Here is an 18,049-nt window from a genome sequence, read left to right as displayed (position 1 = left end):
TAGTAGCTTTATTTTAAATCATTTATCTTAGAAAACCACATATAGATAATCTTAATTGAAAATATTAAAATTGTATGTAAAGTATCATGACAAACCAACTGCAAAATTAATATTGATAATTAATAGATGAATTTAAAATTTCACAATATCATACCAATAATATAATATCGAATTTCATGTAAACACAATAGCAGCAGATATATACCAAAAATATAAAAAATAATGCATACATAATTATTAAATATTGTTGACAAGGTAATATTAATATGAACGTATATTAAATTTAACGAACATACAGCATTTATTAAAGAATAAATGAAGAGTTGAATTTACGAAATTGTCCATGTATAGAAATACATACCACCAATGAAGTGAAAAACTCAATTACAAAGTACAAAGAATTCCATTACATTTATACTATTTCACTGTTTTTTTTTGCGTAAGTTATAAATTATATTGATGAACAGTAAATTATCTAAAATCCAAAAATCATATATCTAAGATAAGGGTTCAAAAGAATTGAGGTCACCGTTAATATATTTCATATATACGAAAAATATTTAAAATAATGCATACATAATTATTAAATATTATTAACCAGGTTATATTAATATGATAATGAATGTATATGAAATTGAATGAGAATATAGCATTAAACAATGAATAAATGAAGAGTTGTATTTATGAAATTGACCATGTATAGCAATATAGACCACCAATGGAGTACTATACTAGTGTAAAAATCAATTACTAGATGATAAACCTGAGAAGATAAATAATAGAATGCGCGGAAACACAAAGAAACCTATAATTGAACCTTGGAATATTATTTCATTGTTTTTTTTGTTGCATAAGTTATAAGTTATATTGAAGAACACTAAATCGTGAATATAATTTTAAAAAATAGATTAGATATCCAAGATCAGGGTTTAACAGAATTGAGGTCATGCTGAGTTGATATTTTATCAGATCTATCCTGATTAATAAAATCTAACACGATTGGAATGTGGACTTACCGAAGAACAAAACCACTAAAGAATATACGGAACGCAAAACGCGAGATACTAATAAACCCTGACCAGTGACGATCGAATGGGAAATGCTCCTCCGTGAAGAAGTGAGGAAATTAACAACAACAACAGCACCATAACACACACGTCGCCAACAACCCAGCCAGCATCGTCCCATCCTCCGCTCCGTCTAACCTTCTCGGTCCGCTGCCGACGCTCTCAACCCCCTACAACCCCTACTTTCTTACCCCTACGACGCCCCCTCGTTCGGCGCGGCGGTGGGGATACGGAAAAAATCAAGACGGTTTTTTCGCGCCCCCTTTTCCACTTTTTCGAGCGGGAGTGGGGAAAGCGCGCCGACCGTTCCTTAAAACGGCCGTCGGCTCATGCGCGCTCGTCCAAGATTCTGGTCTAAGGTGCCGCGCTCCCTGTCGCACGCGGGCGTCTTGCGTGCGTCCCTCTCGCTCGCCACCCTTAGACGCTCTCTCTTGGAAATATCAGAAGTTCCCATAAGCGTTTCTCTGTTTAGACGGGGCGTCGGTCCTTGTCGCGCGCGTCGTTCTTGCGTAAGGCCGTCTCTCTCGGGGGATATTTTAGCGTGTATTCTTAGTCTTCGACGGGTAAATTTAGGAGATGGTTGTCTTTCGGATCTTTAAGCGTCGCGGTGGCGTTTCTTAGTTATCGGCGACGCTTCTTCAAGGAAAGACGCTTTTCGCGACACACGACGCGCCCGGCAAAGCATCTCTCCTCGCTCGGGGAAATTTTCTAAGTCCCGCTCCGACAACGTACACGTGCCCATTACGTCGGATTATTTCGAAACGGTCTCTCTTCCAAAATTCAAATATCAATCGGTAAAAGGAAACGTACGGTGTCGCCCAGTGTTAATCTCGAGCAGTTTTTATTCATTTACGGACATTTTTCGGTAAAGTTTCAGTGCGCGCCAAAGTTTTTTCTTCCAACTGTGAACAGAAACGTTGTGTAATTTGTCGACGGAAAGTTTTCTTGTGCAATATTTTTGAGTACCTGTTTCATACTGTTAAAATATTATTGTATCATGTGAGTAATGATGCATGGATATGATAAGACAGAGACACGCACCCAAACATCCTCAATCACCATCACATAATTCCATTGGATATTAACAATAATCTCGAGAAAAGTTCGAAAATCATATGGACTTATTATGCCAGAACTTACCACCAATAACAACAAACATTCTTTCAACAAAAATAATTTCAACAGTGCAACAGACATATCATGTGTTACATAAAAATTAAAATAAACATGTTCACCGAAAAATTCATTAAAATTTAGTCACAATCGTCTATTTTGTTGCTGTACTTCAGTTTGGCACTTAGTCATTTTTATGGAAGCTGAGCTTCAAAAATATTAGAAAATAACAAGAAAATAATTCGGTTATGATAACTCAACTTAACAAAATGCTGTTAAATATGTAGATATTAATAAAAAAATATATTCATTAATTAATTGAAATATATCCAAATATATTAAAATTTTATATAATAAGGAGGACATTATAATTAAATACTTTTTAACAATTTTAGAGATAAAATTACAAAAAAACATTAAACTCATTGAATTATACGTAACATATTATTTAAGTATATTATAGAATTCTAGATATATTTACACTCTTACTATTACGTTCAGTTATCATTTTACAGTAAATAACATCTTTATTAAAGTTAAGGAAAACGTATTATTATAATAGATAATTTTAAATATATATAAAAATAAACATTAAGTTAAATCATTACATCAAATTTTCAAAAAATAAAATTAGTGTTAAAAGAAATAGTTTTGATAGCGAAAATATTTTTAAAAAATTCGACTAAACAACATCCACGGGTTAGTAAAATTAAAGATAATCCTGAAGAATTAAGATATACAGAAAACGAACATAGAAAATCATACGAATTTTTTAAAACAATAACTAATAAAGTAACTGATAAGTAAATGTTTAATTTAAAGAATTCCAAAATAGCACATAAAATTAAGATCATTTTATACTTAATTTAACCCGACACTATTTATTATTTATTTTAAATGTTGAATCGTGCAAGGATCATCTTAATTTAGACATTTCTTGTGGTCCATTTCAGATCTAAAAAAATACCCAGAAATCATCGAGGGAAAAGGACCCACCTGAGCCTTTTCTTGCCTACAGAAAACTAAAGTTCCTACATACAAACCTAAAGTTGACCAAGCGTCGCTACGCACGCAGTCAAAATAATCATATCGTACCAAATACCCAACTGGAGATTGTCCAGCTTCAAACTGTCTATCAGCCGTTGAACCTCCGTCGTTGCCCGCCCCGGCGACGTGCACCATTTGATCTCCAATTGCAACAATAGCGGCCAAAATTTTCACCACGGAGGAACAAAATATTCTCAATAACCTCAAGGTCGAACATGAGAATTTAGTAGCGAAATGGTTGCAGAACTCGTTTAAACTGCAGGAGAACGCCGCGCTGGATCTACGGTCGGCCCCCCTGCAACCGTTGCAAATCAGTCCTCAGATGACCGAAGTGAACAATCGGCCCGTGTTCAAGATGAATAACGACTTTTGGAACCAGGCGAGAGGACCGCCCCAAAACATGCCTCAGAACCTCAGCAACTCGAATCAGAATTCACCGGTGCCGGGTAGTACGAACTCGATGCCGGCCCATTCACCGTCTCAGCAATCAAACTCCAGTCAAATACACGTAGTAACACCCGGAGCCATGGCCTTGCAGCAGGCTCAAGCCCAGAACGCTGCAGCGCAGAATGCACAGAACGCGGCCCAGAACGCCGCACAGAACACCCAGGCGAATCAGCAGCAGAACGCGATGAACACCCAACAACAAGGACCCAACGGTCAAAATCACGCCCAACAAGGCGGCCAGCAAAATTCCCAAACACCAAATCCACAGAATAACGTCCAAGGACCCCAGTTAACACCTACAGGTAAAGATATTTTCGAAAAACCCTAAATCAAACTAGAAAATTGTGTTTTCAAAAATTATTATCTGTCTTAGGGGTCAACTGTTTTTCGGAAAATCAAATGGGTGGTCCACAAGGTCCCCAGTCAAACGGTCAAGGACCGCCACCCAACACAAATCAAAATCCCCAATTAGGAAGTCCAAACCCAAGCCATATGAGCAGCCCGACGCCGCAATCCACACACGGTCATCCTTTCGGGCAGCCAAACATGATGGGACAACCATTCGGCAGCGGTTCCAACAGTCCTGATAAACTTATGACAGAGAAAATCGTAAATGAATTACAGGTAGGACACTTGACAATATAATACTCCATCGTAGTTATAGAAAAGTGTGTGAAAAAGAACAAGAATATTAGATATCAACGTAGTGCAAATTATAAACAAATTTACTTCCTAATATTTCGCGAAGGCGCGCGAAGATGGCGCCACCAGTCGCTTTCAAACTTTCTCTGCATATCTAATATTCTTAATGAGTGTGAATACTATTAATTTATTGTTTCTTTATTAATATGTTTTAATTTTTCTCTTGATGATCATGATAATCATTCACAAAGGGTTTAAATAACATTTACATAAAAAAAGAACGAGGATATACTATGATTAAACAATGTACAATATAAAAGAAAAAAATCAACCTTTCAATCGTACACGCTGTTCCCACACATGGTCTTAGAGGTACCAAGCTCTGTTTACCATATGGTATATATCGTAGGGTTTTTTTTCAAGTTCGACAGAAATAATTACCCGGCAAGGGAAATTGGCGCTTTAATTACTATCTGCTTGTGTTCTGTATCGAAAATAAATTACACCGAGTTTTTTTATTTACTCTGACGCCAATCATAAAACGTGTGTAATTAAAAAAAATATAATAAGATTAATTTAAGGACAGAACCGATAATATCAGTGAGAAGAATGAGTGATTTTTTGCCGTCAAACTGCACCAAATTAGATCTGGGATATATTTAAGAATCGGGCAGTTCGCGCCATCTATCTGCCATGCCCAAAAACTCCAGCGGCGTCGTTTTTTAATTATGAGACTCTCATTCAGGCGTCGGTGGCGTCACAATCGCGACGCTTTGGATGGTGTTCGTCCTGGATGAATGCAGTTTAAATAAAGCTGCGTTCTTAACTTCTTTTAATATTCATACTAACAAAAAAAGTTAAAATATTGTCCAAATAATTTTCACTACCTTGCCTTACTTGATAACTATAAAAATTGTGAAATATTTTGTATTAATTTACATTAAACAGAACTTACCTTCAAAAATACATTTTTTAATAATATTCAAAACTTTCAGTGAATTTTAAATTCCCCTAACTACGTCACTGCAAATCCTAAAAGAAGTTCTTTTTAATAAGTAATTATAGATTTATAACAAATTCGTATGCACTAAGAACGCCGGATTATTAGCGTGTAATAATTGCACAGTATTTACATATTTTGTTATGGGTGTTAACTTCAGCAAAATGGCTTCCTTCTGTCCGATTTTATGGCATTCTTCATTCAAATTGCCGAAGCATAAAATTGCCTCGACTTATAAGAAATTTTTACAGTCCCAAGTGCGCAATTTTTAATTAACCAGACCATTTTGTTTTCGGATTCACTTTTTTTTTAACTATTATTTTTCAACGCTTACTATGTGTTATCGATTGAGAGTAATATTGATTGATTATAATGGGAATTTCACAGATTTCATTATGTTTTTGTTTTGTTATTTATGTCTGTGTTCGTACCTATTTATTAACGCTTTAATGTAAGGTAGATGTTTTCCATTTCAACAATTCTTATTAATAGATACAGAATAGTTTTTATATATTTTACGTATTAATTCATTTTAATCTGTGTTAATAATCAAATTATTTCGATTTTATTTCATGAGGTTTTTCTCATACCAAATTAAATAATTACAAGAAAAAAACTTTTTTTAAAATTATTTTGATCATTGTGTTATTATCAATGAAATTACAAGCTATAAGAGTTAAATACATAATAAGACACGTACATTTGTACATTTTTTAGGTCTAAAGCATTTTAAATGAGCTTTTGAAAAAAAAAAGAAAATGACTATTAATCAATTGATGACAATAACTAATTCAAAAATTTAAATTGTTTTTATTTAGTGAAGCCCCGTTTTTCGATATATCTTTGGTCTAATACTCTATAAGATAAATCTCTTAAATTAATGCTGATGCCTAACGTTACTATAAATGTGTTGTTATCAATGAAATTACAAACTATAAGAGCTAAATACATAATAAGACACGTACATTTGTACATTTTTTAGGTCTAAAGCATTTTAAATGAGCTTTTGAAAAAAACAGAAAATGACTATTAATCAATTGATGACAACAACTAATTCCAAAATTCAAATTGTTTTTATTTAGTGAAGCCTCGTTTTTCGATATATCTTTGGTCTAATACTTTATAAGATAAATCTCTTAAATTAATGCTGATGCCTAACGTTACTAAAAATGTTATGTTTATTGTTATTATGATTTATCATATAATATTATTTTTATTATAATATATGTATGTTAAAAAAACCTAAAGTCATACTTCCGTTATTTTCTTATGAGGAAAAATCGAAGTATATTATTTTATATATACGCAGATATAAATATTCAAAAAAACATCAAAAACAAAAACTATTAAAACGACAGCTTTAGTTGAAATTAAACAGTAACTTGAATCAAATCGTGTCAAAGAACCGAATAATTGAATAGAAGACTAAATATATATGGTTGAATAACAAGTAATTTGTTCGTTTAGAAGATCGGAATACATAGAACATTCTATATATAAAGCATCATTCGTTTACGAATTCAAAAGTTATTGCGTTTTGAAAATAGAGATCCTAAAAGATTGGCCGTATTTTGGATTTATTATGACTGAAAGGGAGAAGTTCAAAATAGGTTTTCTCATTTTTGTTCCGCAGATTTCAATGTTAAATATGAAGCTTGCTCTGATCGGACAATTAATCAAAAATTTGATATACAAAGTACTGCTAAAACACTTAAAACTAATCATCGCTAAAAAAAGCTTGATAACTGTTCGAAATTGAGACATTACTGACATGAAATATTGATTACATAGGATATAAATGTGTAAAAAGTAGTAATTGAAACTAAAACAGGTAATACTTGGCTTCTTAAAATATTTAATGTGATTAGTAACAAATTGTTCATAATGAGTTGCTTGATTGAATGAACAGTTGGGGAGTTTTCATGCTACAGATATAGCCCGGACCCTGCCCCGCGTGACTACCTGACTTACCATTACTTCAGTTTTTCTCTCAGAATTCTCAAAACTTCTAAAGTAACGAAACTGTGGTTTTACCAGAAAACTAGAAAAAGATCATCAGTCAAAACAGCACATAATCGTTGATAAATGTTCAATCAAATAGATAAAATTTTCATTTTTAGATAAATACAAGTTTCTTATTGTCTTAATTTGTAAAATAAATTATGACCAACTATAGAAAGCCTTCCTCAATTATCAATTAATTAACAAAAATAAGCAACCTTTCAATAAATTTAGTAAATTTTCATATCGTATCTGTTGGTTTACAAAATAATTTTTGATGAGATATTCTATTTTGAAATTACCTACGATTGGCTTTAAGAAAATTCGAGAATATATTCTCGACCTGAGAAAAATATGAAGTTGCTAAACTTATGTAACCCCTTAATGTAATTAAATTTAATTAAATTGTCATTATAAATAAGAAATAAATAGGTGTTATTGTTGCGTTTGTATGTATGTGTGTGTGTTTATGCTGTGTTGTGATTTGTGATACCATCTTCAACCATACTAACCACCATACTAAATAGTTTCTTTCCAATCTAACGCTGCCGGATTTCAATCAACTACAACGGAACTCGTCGGCTATCTCCGAGCGTACCCTGGAAGAATGCTGGACCACGCTGCAGCGAGTGAGTTGGCTTCTTTTCAACCGTGTATAGTATCTGCCCATGCTTGGCTTTATTCAGAAACTATTTATTTTTAATTTTCTATTTTATTTATCACGTATTTTATCTCATTATTGTTTTGTTTTAGTTTATTCCACCACAAATTTGCTATTTATCGATTACTTTTGTATGGTTGTGTCAATTTTTTATAAAATTTTATTATTATATTAGTTGAAACAGACAGTTTTTATTTTATTATTATTTTGCACGTACATTGCGTTTCCGTGATTTTAACATAATTGGTTCGATTTAATATTCAGTTTTGCCATCAACAAGTAAGCATGATTTTTTGTATATGTATATTTTTATATTTATGCATATTTATATAAACTATTTAAAAAATGTGACATTTTGGGGTATTGGATATTTGAAAAATGTCAAATGTTTTGGTAAGTATTTTAATATCAATAAAACACACACTTACATTAGAAACCAAACACGTGTAACAGAACGGTTTAAATTACACATGGTTATTGAGTATCTGTCTGACGGAAACTCCACTAAGATACCAGAAATATAAAATAATAAAATTTGGGTAGTTACTAAAATGATGAATCACCTATTTCTATGGACAACCTATAGTAAATTCCGTATCCGTACATACATATTCATAGTAGCAATAAAAATCTATTGTATTTTAATAAAATTATTCAAACTCGCGCCTTTGTAGCCGATCAAGCATGTTAATGAATCGTATAATTTGTTATATATCATATTGCACAACATAAGGCATGTGAAGTGAATAAACACAACAATGTTTAAACTATTTAAACATTATTCCAAAAATTGACCGAGAATAATTTTTTTGCGATTGATTGTATAACTCGCTGATTGACTTGCTGATCAGTCATTATATAAAATAACAATAGAAACACGTAATAATAAGATTGTCCACAAAATAAGCTAAAAGTTTCCAAGTAGATTTCCACATATCTTGTCATTAAGCATTGTTTTATTACCTAAATGTTATTTCTTTTGCTCAAACACATTAAGAATTAATTCTGCTTGAGGCTTTGAACTATAAACATATAACTTTGCCAACTTTATCTTACAACAGTGTTGACCCACATCCTAGCTTAGACTGCTATCTTACATAGCTCTTACTGATCAAAAATGCTGAACGATCAATCTGCAAATGTGTAGGTGCCTATCCCTCTAAAATTCCACATATCTGTCACCAAAAAATTGCGTATACTTCTGGAAAATAATATGATGTCTGAATTAACGTCATACTTGTTTATATTACTTGCGTGTAGATGCAATGAACTTAAAGCATATATAGATAATTTAATGACTGTTGTTGCAAAACTAAAACGAAAATTTATTCAACATCTCAATGCAAAACTCAGTTATATCAAATATTTATATATAAAATGATTTAAATGTGATTTCAATTTTGATCTAAACTACTATTAAAATATTACGTTTTAAAAACTATATTTTTATGGATTTAATTAGATTGAAAATAAATTCTTTAATGAGCTTATTTCATTCAATAAGGGCTCTCCTGTATTAAATATAATCTAAGTAAGCTAAAACACTGTGTGATTTGATAAATTTTCATTCACTTCATTGTTTCGTAATTTCATTTCAAATATTCTTTTGAAATACAAAGCTATATAAAAAAAACACTAATAGACTAATAGAAACTTGTAAAAATAAAATGATACATACTTTCCACTCTGTATAGAATAAAATATTTTAAGATTTTTTTTTTAGTTAATCTCCTAGAACGTCAACAATCTGCCCGTGGGCAATAAGTATAATAATATGGTTTCAGTTATATAATATAACTATACTGACATGTAAAAAATCACTTCAGGAAGTGATCTGCTGTACAACTTATAATCTAAATCTTGTTCTATATACTATTCTAACTTATTCTAAAAACTATTCTAGCTTATTCTTGATTATTAAATCACATTCTGTGTGTCTATTAATCAGTTCGTATAGTAGTTTGCGCTTGAGCCTACGCACTTCACTGTCATCGCGCACATTTAACTGTTTGGCGAGTGCATTGGGATGCACTAATAGACTTTCAGAGTACTTCGCACTAACACTCCGAATCACACTCGTTATGGCTTCTATGGGGATATCGCTCTGAATCAGTTTGCTGGACAAGTAATATTGGACATCAACGATGACTCGCAACACCTTATTCTGGAACCTCTGGAGGATATCTATGTTAGATTTGCTGGTAGTACTCCACAGTTCAATACCATAGGTCCAAATGTGTCTAAGTATTGACTTATACAACAAAAATTTTAAGTTCGTTGCAAAATAATCATTACCATCACTGACTTGGCCAACTATAAAACTTACTAAAGCAAATTTACTAGTCATTTCAACAAACCTCCGCTTGTGAGATATATGGTAAAGCGCATTCACCATATTTTTCTAAAAAAACTACTTTTTGGTCATATGTGAAAATTATATATTGCTTGACATGGATCTTTTTAGGTAGCATAAAAACGCTACCGAACAAACATGTATTCACCAGACGTATAATTGTTATAAAGCAATTAAATAATTAGATTTAAACGAGACTTTTCAATATGTTTTAATCAAACTGGAGGATCGTAAAATTTCAGGCAGCAACGACCAGCGGCAATTTCTTAATTTAATATCTCCATAGCAGATAACATAAAGCTAATTATCACTTACGGAGCCATAAACAACACGTGTTTCCTCATTGAAAAATTACGAAAATAACCGTTAGAGAGCCGGAATCATTTTTTTTTCTGGCCGCTTTCGCATAGCAAAACGTTCCGTCTCCCTTAAACAATGCGCTCAAATCCACTTCCGTCATTCCGAGGATGTCCTGAAGCAAACCTGTCAAACCACTACCGGCCCTGACGCGACACCGTGTCGCAGAAACGACGAAAAAAAGTCGGATATATTGTGTGCCGTTAAAGGCGCTCGGCCGACAATTAAAACAAAAAAATATATAATGTATTCAGAGATCATTTTTCAATATTTCATCCCCTGCGGTAAGTGTTTCAAAGGGTGAGAACCTCCTGGAGGGATACCGTTGTTTCAGGCAAAAAAAATTAACCCGTAGATCGAAATCCGTATGTAAATAGGGTAGTGAGATCGGACAGGTAAAATTTTACATCGTTGCCGAGTCGTTAAAAATTCCTATAAGCTTTCCTAATAAATTTCCTCCGCGCAGATAATATAATAATAAATGTAACTACTCCAATTTATCCCAAACTTAAATATTTATTGTTATATGAACTAACGACTGAAACCAAAAACGCCAATTATCGCATATTTTTCGTTATGTCTATGGAATTTAATGTAAAACACTGGCAACACCGCACAAAGAAGACTCTCTAATAATATGAGGAAGTGAAGTCTTGAATTAATTCTCACGGATTGGGTACATCGTTTGGAAGTAGACCTCCGAAATAGAAAACAAAAGGTTCATTTTTTGTTGTCATCTCTTATAGAAGCCGAAACCTCTGGGAACGGTACTAGCCGTAAATATGCGGCGATGACCCAATTCGTTTCTTTTTTATCTCAAGGTGATCCTGTCAAGGAGGCTGTTTTGTTGTGCATATAGGTCGCGATAGTCTCCATTATTTAACGAGAACACATATTGACAAAAGAGATGTGAGAGGTGTAGCATTGCTATGAAATTGTTTACTATGTTGCGTCAAATAAATTGTAGAATTTCTTCAGGTTGACTGAACTGACTGGTTCAATTTCTTACAGTAATTTGTGTTTCGTAATTTTTTATGGTCAAATAATTCTTACGTTTAGATGATGTTCTTCATTTAATACCAACTCTTTATTGGCCTCTTCACCTACCTTTCAGTTTGGCGATGTCTAAATACATAATTATTTAGAGAATTATAAAGTGAAAGCTTATCAAGTTGAAATTCTGTTAACTTAAACAATACTTTTAAGAAACCCATACCAACATAAATGTGATCAAGCAGGATAAAGTGAATGATAATGTTCAACTAAAACAAGACTAAATCTCAAATATTGCGTTGACAATATTAGGGTTTAGCAATACCGCTCTGACCAAAGAGTAAAGTCGATTTTAAAAATTTTTTATGCTGAAGACAATGTACCGTTGGTTTCGAAGTATAATGATACTAAACATACAGTCAAAGTAAGGATTTCTTTTACAGAAATTTGTTTTTGGTATTTACAACTTGGTGGTGAGCCACTGCAGTCTAGATTTAAATTCACTAGAAAATCTATAATATTAGTCAGAAGAATCTCTGTGATAGGCTTAGAGAACAATATTTTCGGACCTCAAATCAATGCCTCAAACATACCAGAAAGTTAAAATGTTTTTGCAACCAAATATGATTTTAAATTATCTTTACATTTTCAGTTTTATATAATTCAATGACAGGATACAAAAAAAAAACACTAATAGTTTTTGAATAGGATTAACGTATTTTTAAAAATACTGCTATTTATTAATTTTATATTAGGTGTTTTGTGTCTTTTGATCAACCATATATATATATATATATATATATATATATATATATATATATATATATATATATATTGGTAAAAATGCATATTAATGTGTGTTGAACTTTCAAACAACTTGACTGTTAAATTTGATGGTTTTAACATTTTCTAAGTAATATAACAGTTCTGCTTTAGTATTATTCAGTATACACTGGTGTTGATCTTAATTTGTTAAAATCTGCTGCCCAAGCATATCAATAATCGGTCTTATTTTCAAAAATTAATTGTCTTAATTTTGGCAAAATGGCAAAGAACGATCAAGAGGACTTACAAAAGTTCGAAATCATTGAATTGCAAAACTTGTTGGACGAAAACCCAACTCAAAATCTCAACGAGCTTAGCAATTGATGAACTGTCTCTTTCCAGAAGTTTACATGCCATGACAAAGATCCAAAAGGGGGACAAAGGACTATCACAGGAATAGAATAAAAATTCCATTTCGAATCGTTGAAATATTCGTTGTAGGGAAGGAAAAAAAGAAGTATTTTCTCTGGCGTATCGTTGTCGATGATGAAAATTATATCTACCACAACAACCCCAAGGATCTACAAGCTATAGTATAATACTAAAATCAAGTAAAACTCTTATGGATGATGTCGACTGTCAACTAAATGAGATATCGCTGTCCAACCAACAAAAAATTATGGGAAGTACTATATTTTCACAATAAATTAATGGTCAAATGTATAAATTATCATATAATATATGCGAGCACATAATACTAATGATATAAGATAGTATTGATCCGCAAAGGAAGGAATCTAAAAACTATCTAGAAACCATCTAGAAATCTAGAAATTGTATACATGACATATATGACATGTACGGTGTATATTAATATCATAACTGTTACTGAACTGTACATACCAAAAAAATCCTTCAATCCATTCTTAATTAACAGTTTTCCCATAGTCACCATTCCAGTATTTATTTAATTTTTTTGGCTCATATTTGGCTTCGGGATATGAAAGACTTCCTTACAAATCGCGTATTCATCGGGCTCAGTTCGGAGAACAATGAATTTAAATTTACTGGTAATCCTTTCGAAAAAAACTTACCCCCTTCATTTAAAACTAATATAGGGGTGGGTTTTTTTCGACGACGGGATTTTGTGATATTTCGCCGTGTCACCACAAAAAACGCCCGAGTGTCGTATGAGGTGTCGAAAATTTGCTTTTTTTTCACGTCCGAGTAAATGGAGAGTCGATTTATGTTAATTTGATGGGAAAAATTGTAAAGTCACCGCGGAAGAGTGCATAAATTAAGTTTCATTGGTTTCATATGGTTTATTAATGGTTATGTATTAAATAGTGTGCTAAGTTCAACACATACAGAGGTTATTAACGTTTCACGAGCAACAATATCCACGGTAATAATACACAAAAAAATATCGGCTAAGAGTAATATCAAACCAAAGTCAAAGTTAACTGACAGAGATCGACAAACATTAAAAAGAATTGTGGACAGAAAACATAAATTTACCGCGATAAAAATATTAGCAGAACTCAACACTCGTTTGAGAAAGAAAACACAAAAAAAACTACTTCAACAACGTATGAACTATGAAGGAAGCTCCACAAAGCTAACTTCTACGGAAGTGCTGCGATTGCGAGCCCTTTATATCGGAAGCCAATGCTAAGCTGCAAAAGAAGTGGTGCAAAAATCATAACCACCTGAACACTTGTTGATTGAACGAAATAAAAGCAGAGTGTCTACTTCGTACCGTTAAACATGAAGGAAGTTCAGTTGTAATTTGGCCCGCAATACCGTATTATTTAGCTGGTCCTCTCGATATCTTCAACAACGAAGTTCTTACTATATCTAGCCAAACAATGCCATGTTCTATCATGATACTACATCCATACGCACCATCAAAAGTTTACTTTTGGTACAGTATACAATCATCATACATACCAGTCATCAGTATACAATCTCTGACGATCACAATCGCCAGATCTCAGAGTAATTGTTGATTGTATTAGTACATGAATCAACATGCAATAAAATAAATACAATTATATCTAATGAAGTATTTAATGATGCATTAATCTATCAAAATCCATCATTAATACGGCCACACACAAATAATATGATGGTTATTATAACACATAAATCTTAACAAAAGTCCTCTCTGGCCCACTATTGTTGAAACATGATTTCTAAACGGTAAATTATTACGCCTTAAATATGTCAAAACTTCATACCACTCCAACAATTAGTTTACAAGCTACGGTGGTTTTAGTGAAACTGTTGTTACTTTATAGTATACAAAGGTTGAAGATTGAAAAATATATAAAAAAAGAAACAGTTTTAGTTAGTTTTAGTTAAATGAAACCGAAAAACTTTCTACAAAAAATATATATCGAAAAGTTGAAGAAATCGGTTGAAAAAAAATTATATTAGTCAAACCAGTGTGAAGTGCACAACAGATATGGGTTGAATGTTGACAAGGTCAATTTCTTTAGTACATTATTTGGACTCCTTACAAAACCGGACTAATTAGCTAATGTATGTTTAGTACGTCACAAGAATATAAATTTGATGAATATCTATTATAGAACCTATAAAAGCTTATATAAAACACAAAATTGATATGGAGCTGAATGAAATTGTTGGAATTACTAGTATATTTTATAAATCAATTATCAAAAAATATTTTTGATATTAAGAAATGTCAAAAAATTAATGATACAAATTTGAGATGAAGCCTACTGTGAAGACGATAAGATAGTTTTAAACTAAATCTTGTTTTTAATTTTTTTTAAATACTATAGTCTCTTCTTGTAGATATAATAATAAATATTCGTGAATGTATAAACGTTATGTTCTGAATACACTCCTATGACAAGTAATTCGCACCTAGGTGATGAAATAGCCCTTGCCAAACGATCACTCGATTGCTTGAAATCACGAATGTTATTAAATTTTCAAAAGTCATGTTCGGTAATGGATAGCTTCCTCCCCAAGACCGTGGTCTATTTACGTTATTGGTTTTTGAAGTAATACACTCTTCTTCTATCGTTTTTCAAGGAGTGCCGCTACCACTACTGTTATAAATAATCTGTTTTTTTAATACCCGAACGGATTTTCATCGTCAATTATGTTTATGATCAAAATGTAAAACAAACCCTAATCGTATTAATTAAATTAAATTTCATATTAACCTTAATAGGTCTTATAGCACATGTATTTGCTTGTAGCTGATAAATGTTATTGGTAAAACCTTACCTAATAATACGAATACTATATAATAATATTTGCTCAGATTTGTTAATTTTTATATTCTAGTGGTAGAAGGATTAAAATCATCAGAAAACTATCAATAATTAAACTCAACGTAGCTAACAGGTTAATTGAAATGTACCCAGCCTACCATAGTAAGACACATTTTATTGACGAAATTAGTTTTTTTATTCAACATAATTCCCTTCAAAGGTGATACACTGATTACAGCGGCTCTCCAAGTTCTCGATACAATTTTTGTAGTACGATTTGTCCTTTGCTTCAAAATAGGCCTCATTTTCCATTCGACGAAAATTTCTTCCCAGAAATAGTCGCTGAGGCCAGATCTGGAGAATAAAGAGTATGAGGAAGCAATTTCAAACCAAATTCATGGATTTTTGCCATTGTTTGTGGCACGGTGCATTGTCTTGTTGAAGCAGCACTTTCTTTTTCTTCAAATGCGGCCGTTCAAACGGTGCAATAACGCTACGTAATAGTCGCTGTTGATGGTCCTTCCTTTTTCAAGGCAGTCAACGAAAATTATTCCATGCTCATCCCAAAATACAGACGCCATAACTTTGCCATCCGACGCGTGCAATCCACTCGGATGACTGTCGATTGGACTTTGGAGTGAAATGATGGAGCCATGTTTCATCCATTGTTACATATCGATGCAAAAAGCCGGGTTTATTATGCTTGATCATCTTCAAACACTGCTACGAATCATCAACTCGTCGTTGTTTTTAGTCAAAAGTGAGCTCGCGCGGCACCCACTCTCCACAGAGCTTTTTCATACCTAAATATTCGTGAATGATATGATGTACACGTTCAGTTGATATCTTTCGAGTGTCTGCTATTTCATTCATTTTCAATTTACGGTTATTCAAAATCATTTTGTGAATTTTTTAAATGTTTTCATTGGTAACAACCTCTTTTGGGCGTCCACTGCGTTCACCGTCTTTGGTGCTCATTTCACCACGTCCAAACTTCCAATCATACCAATCCTTGACGGTTGATTTTCCTGGGGCAGCGTCCGGAAACTCGACATCAAGCCAAGTTTTTGCATCATCTGTATTTTTTCCGTTCAAAAAGCAATATTTCATCAACACGCAAAATTCCTTTTTATCCATTTTTTCACAATAACAAAAGTTGCTTCACTAAAAATGCTATAATTCACAAACTATTGATCCCACAGCTGTCAAATTTATATACGCACCTTTTGAGGGTTAGGGCTAACTAAAAAACATACCGACTTAATTCTAGTAGCGCCATCTATGTGTCAGGCCGATTTGAACCTTAACTTTGGAGATTTAATTTATTAACTTATTAATAAAATATATTTTTAATGGTTCATCATTATATTCGTTGTCTAACCAGTAACCAGGCTGTGTAAGATCGGATGTCTTCTGGAATTATCTCTAAGTTGGTCACTCACCAGTCAGTAGGCTTAGTCCCGAGGATCGTGATTCGGAGACCACGTTAAGCAGTATGTCCAGTCCAGATAAAACCTGGTTAGTAAAATGGAGACTCTTATATTGATCACTTAAGAAAATGGCGAACAAAATTGTCAGAGTGCTTGCTCAGGTTTGTGAACTTTTATCTTCTTATGGCAAAATAATTAAAATCATCATACAACCATCAATAACCAAACCCACCGTAGCTATTATATACTTTAACAATAATAATTGAACATTTAACTTAATTAATTTATTTATGCAACATCAATTTTTTTTTATTTCTTTATTACTCGTATTTAAATTTTTGTTAATTTTTTAACTAAACTTCTTCCTAAATTTTAAACAATTAATAATAATTATTAAAATTAGAATTCCTCAAAATATTATATAATACGTATAAACATTAGCTTATAAGACTATATAATTTACTGCATATCTTTGTATGGACTGCTATTAAAATTCCTTAATTTTAATACCACAAGTTGTTACCATAGGCTGTTGTCTATTTTTTGTATTTCCTACGAATTCACCAATTTCTATCCGGCATTGGCCTCAGTCTATTTTATAGGTTTCTTGCTCCTTGGCCGATAAAATGTCGAAAAAAATCGCAGTTTTTCGTTGAACAGGCCGCAGTAAAATCACCATAAAAACGTCTATAAAAGTCAACGCAAAATTTTCTTTTAATAAATTACTATTTTATCTATGGCTAGCCATACTAAGGCATTTTATTACCCCGTATAAAAACGTCTCCCAATATAAAATCTGTTTTACGCCTTTCGCTGCCGTTTTCTACATGTTTGTACTTTTATACAGTCGCCTGTCTTTTTTTTTTCTCCTATCTCTCTTTCTGTCGCGCAATCCCGTCTTATTGTTATTTTTCTATTTCAC

General features: G+C 32.5%; 1 protein-coding gene across 9 annotated transcripts in view; it reads left to right on the top strand.

Annotated features, from left to right (window-relative positions):
• The first annotated feature begins 3,366 nt into the window (after positions 1-3,366).
• The window catches only part of LOC143193448 (uncharacterized), a 161,439-nt gene continuing 146,756 nt past the window's right edge, over positions 3,367-18,049 (top strand). For 7 of the 9 annotated variants that reach the window (XM_076399652.1, XM_076399656.1, XM_076399649.1 and 4 more), the window contains exons 1-3: positions 3,401-3,976; positions 4,048-4,298; positions 7,845-7,946. In XM_076399652.1, the coding sequence (XP_076255767.1) occupies positions 3,550-3,976; positions 4,048-4,298; positions 7,845-7,946 (780 nt within the window). In that variant the 5' untranslated portion in view covers positions 3,401-3,549. Of the gene's footprint in view, positions 3,977-4,047; positions 4,299-7,844; positions 7,947-18,049 lie in introns of all 9 variants that reach the window. The other 2 variants (XM_076399658.1, XM_076399653.1) reach the window with 2 other exon arrangements.

The sequence above is a fragment of the Rhynchophorus ferrugineus genome, unplaced genomic scaffold (assembly GCF_030347505.1).
Source record: "Rhynchophorus ferrugineus isolate W39M unplaced genomic scaffold, kcgeb_rfMv2 rfM3, whole genome shotgun sequence".
Classification (NCBI taxonomy): domain Eukaryota; kingdom Metazoa; phylum Arthropoda; class Insecta; order Coleoptera; family Curculionidae; genus Rhynchophorus; species Rhynchophorus ferrugineus.
This window is presented reverse-complemented; position numbering and strand designations above follow the sequence as displayed.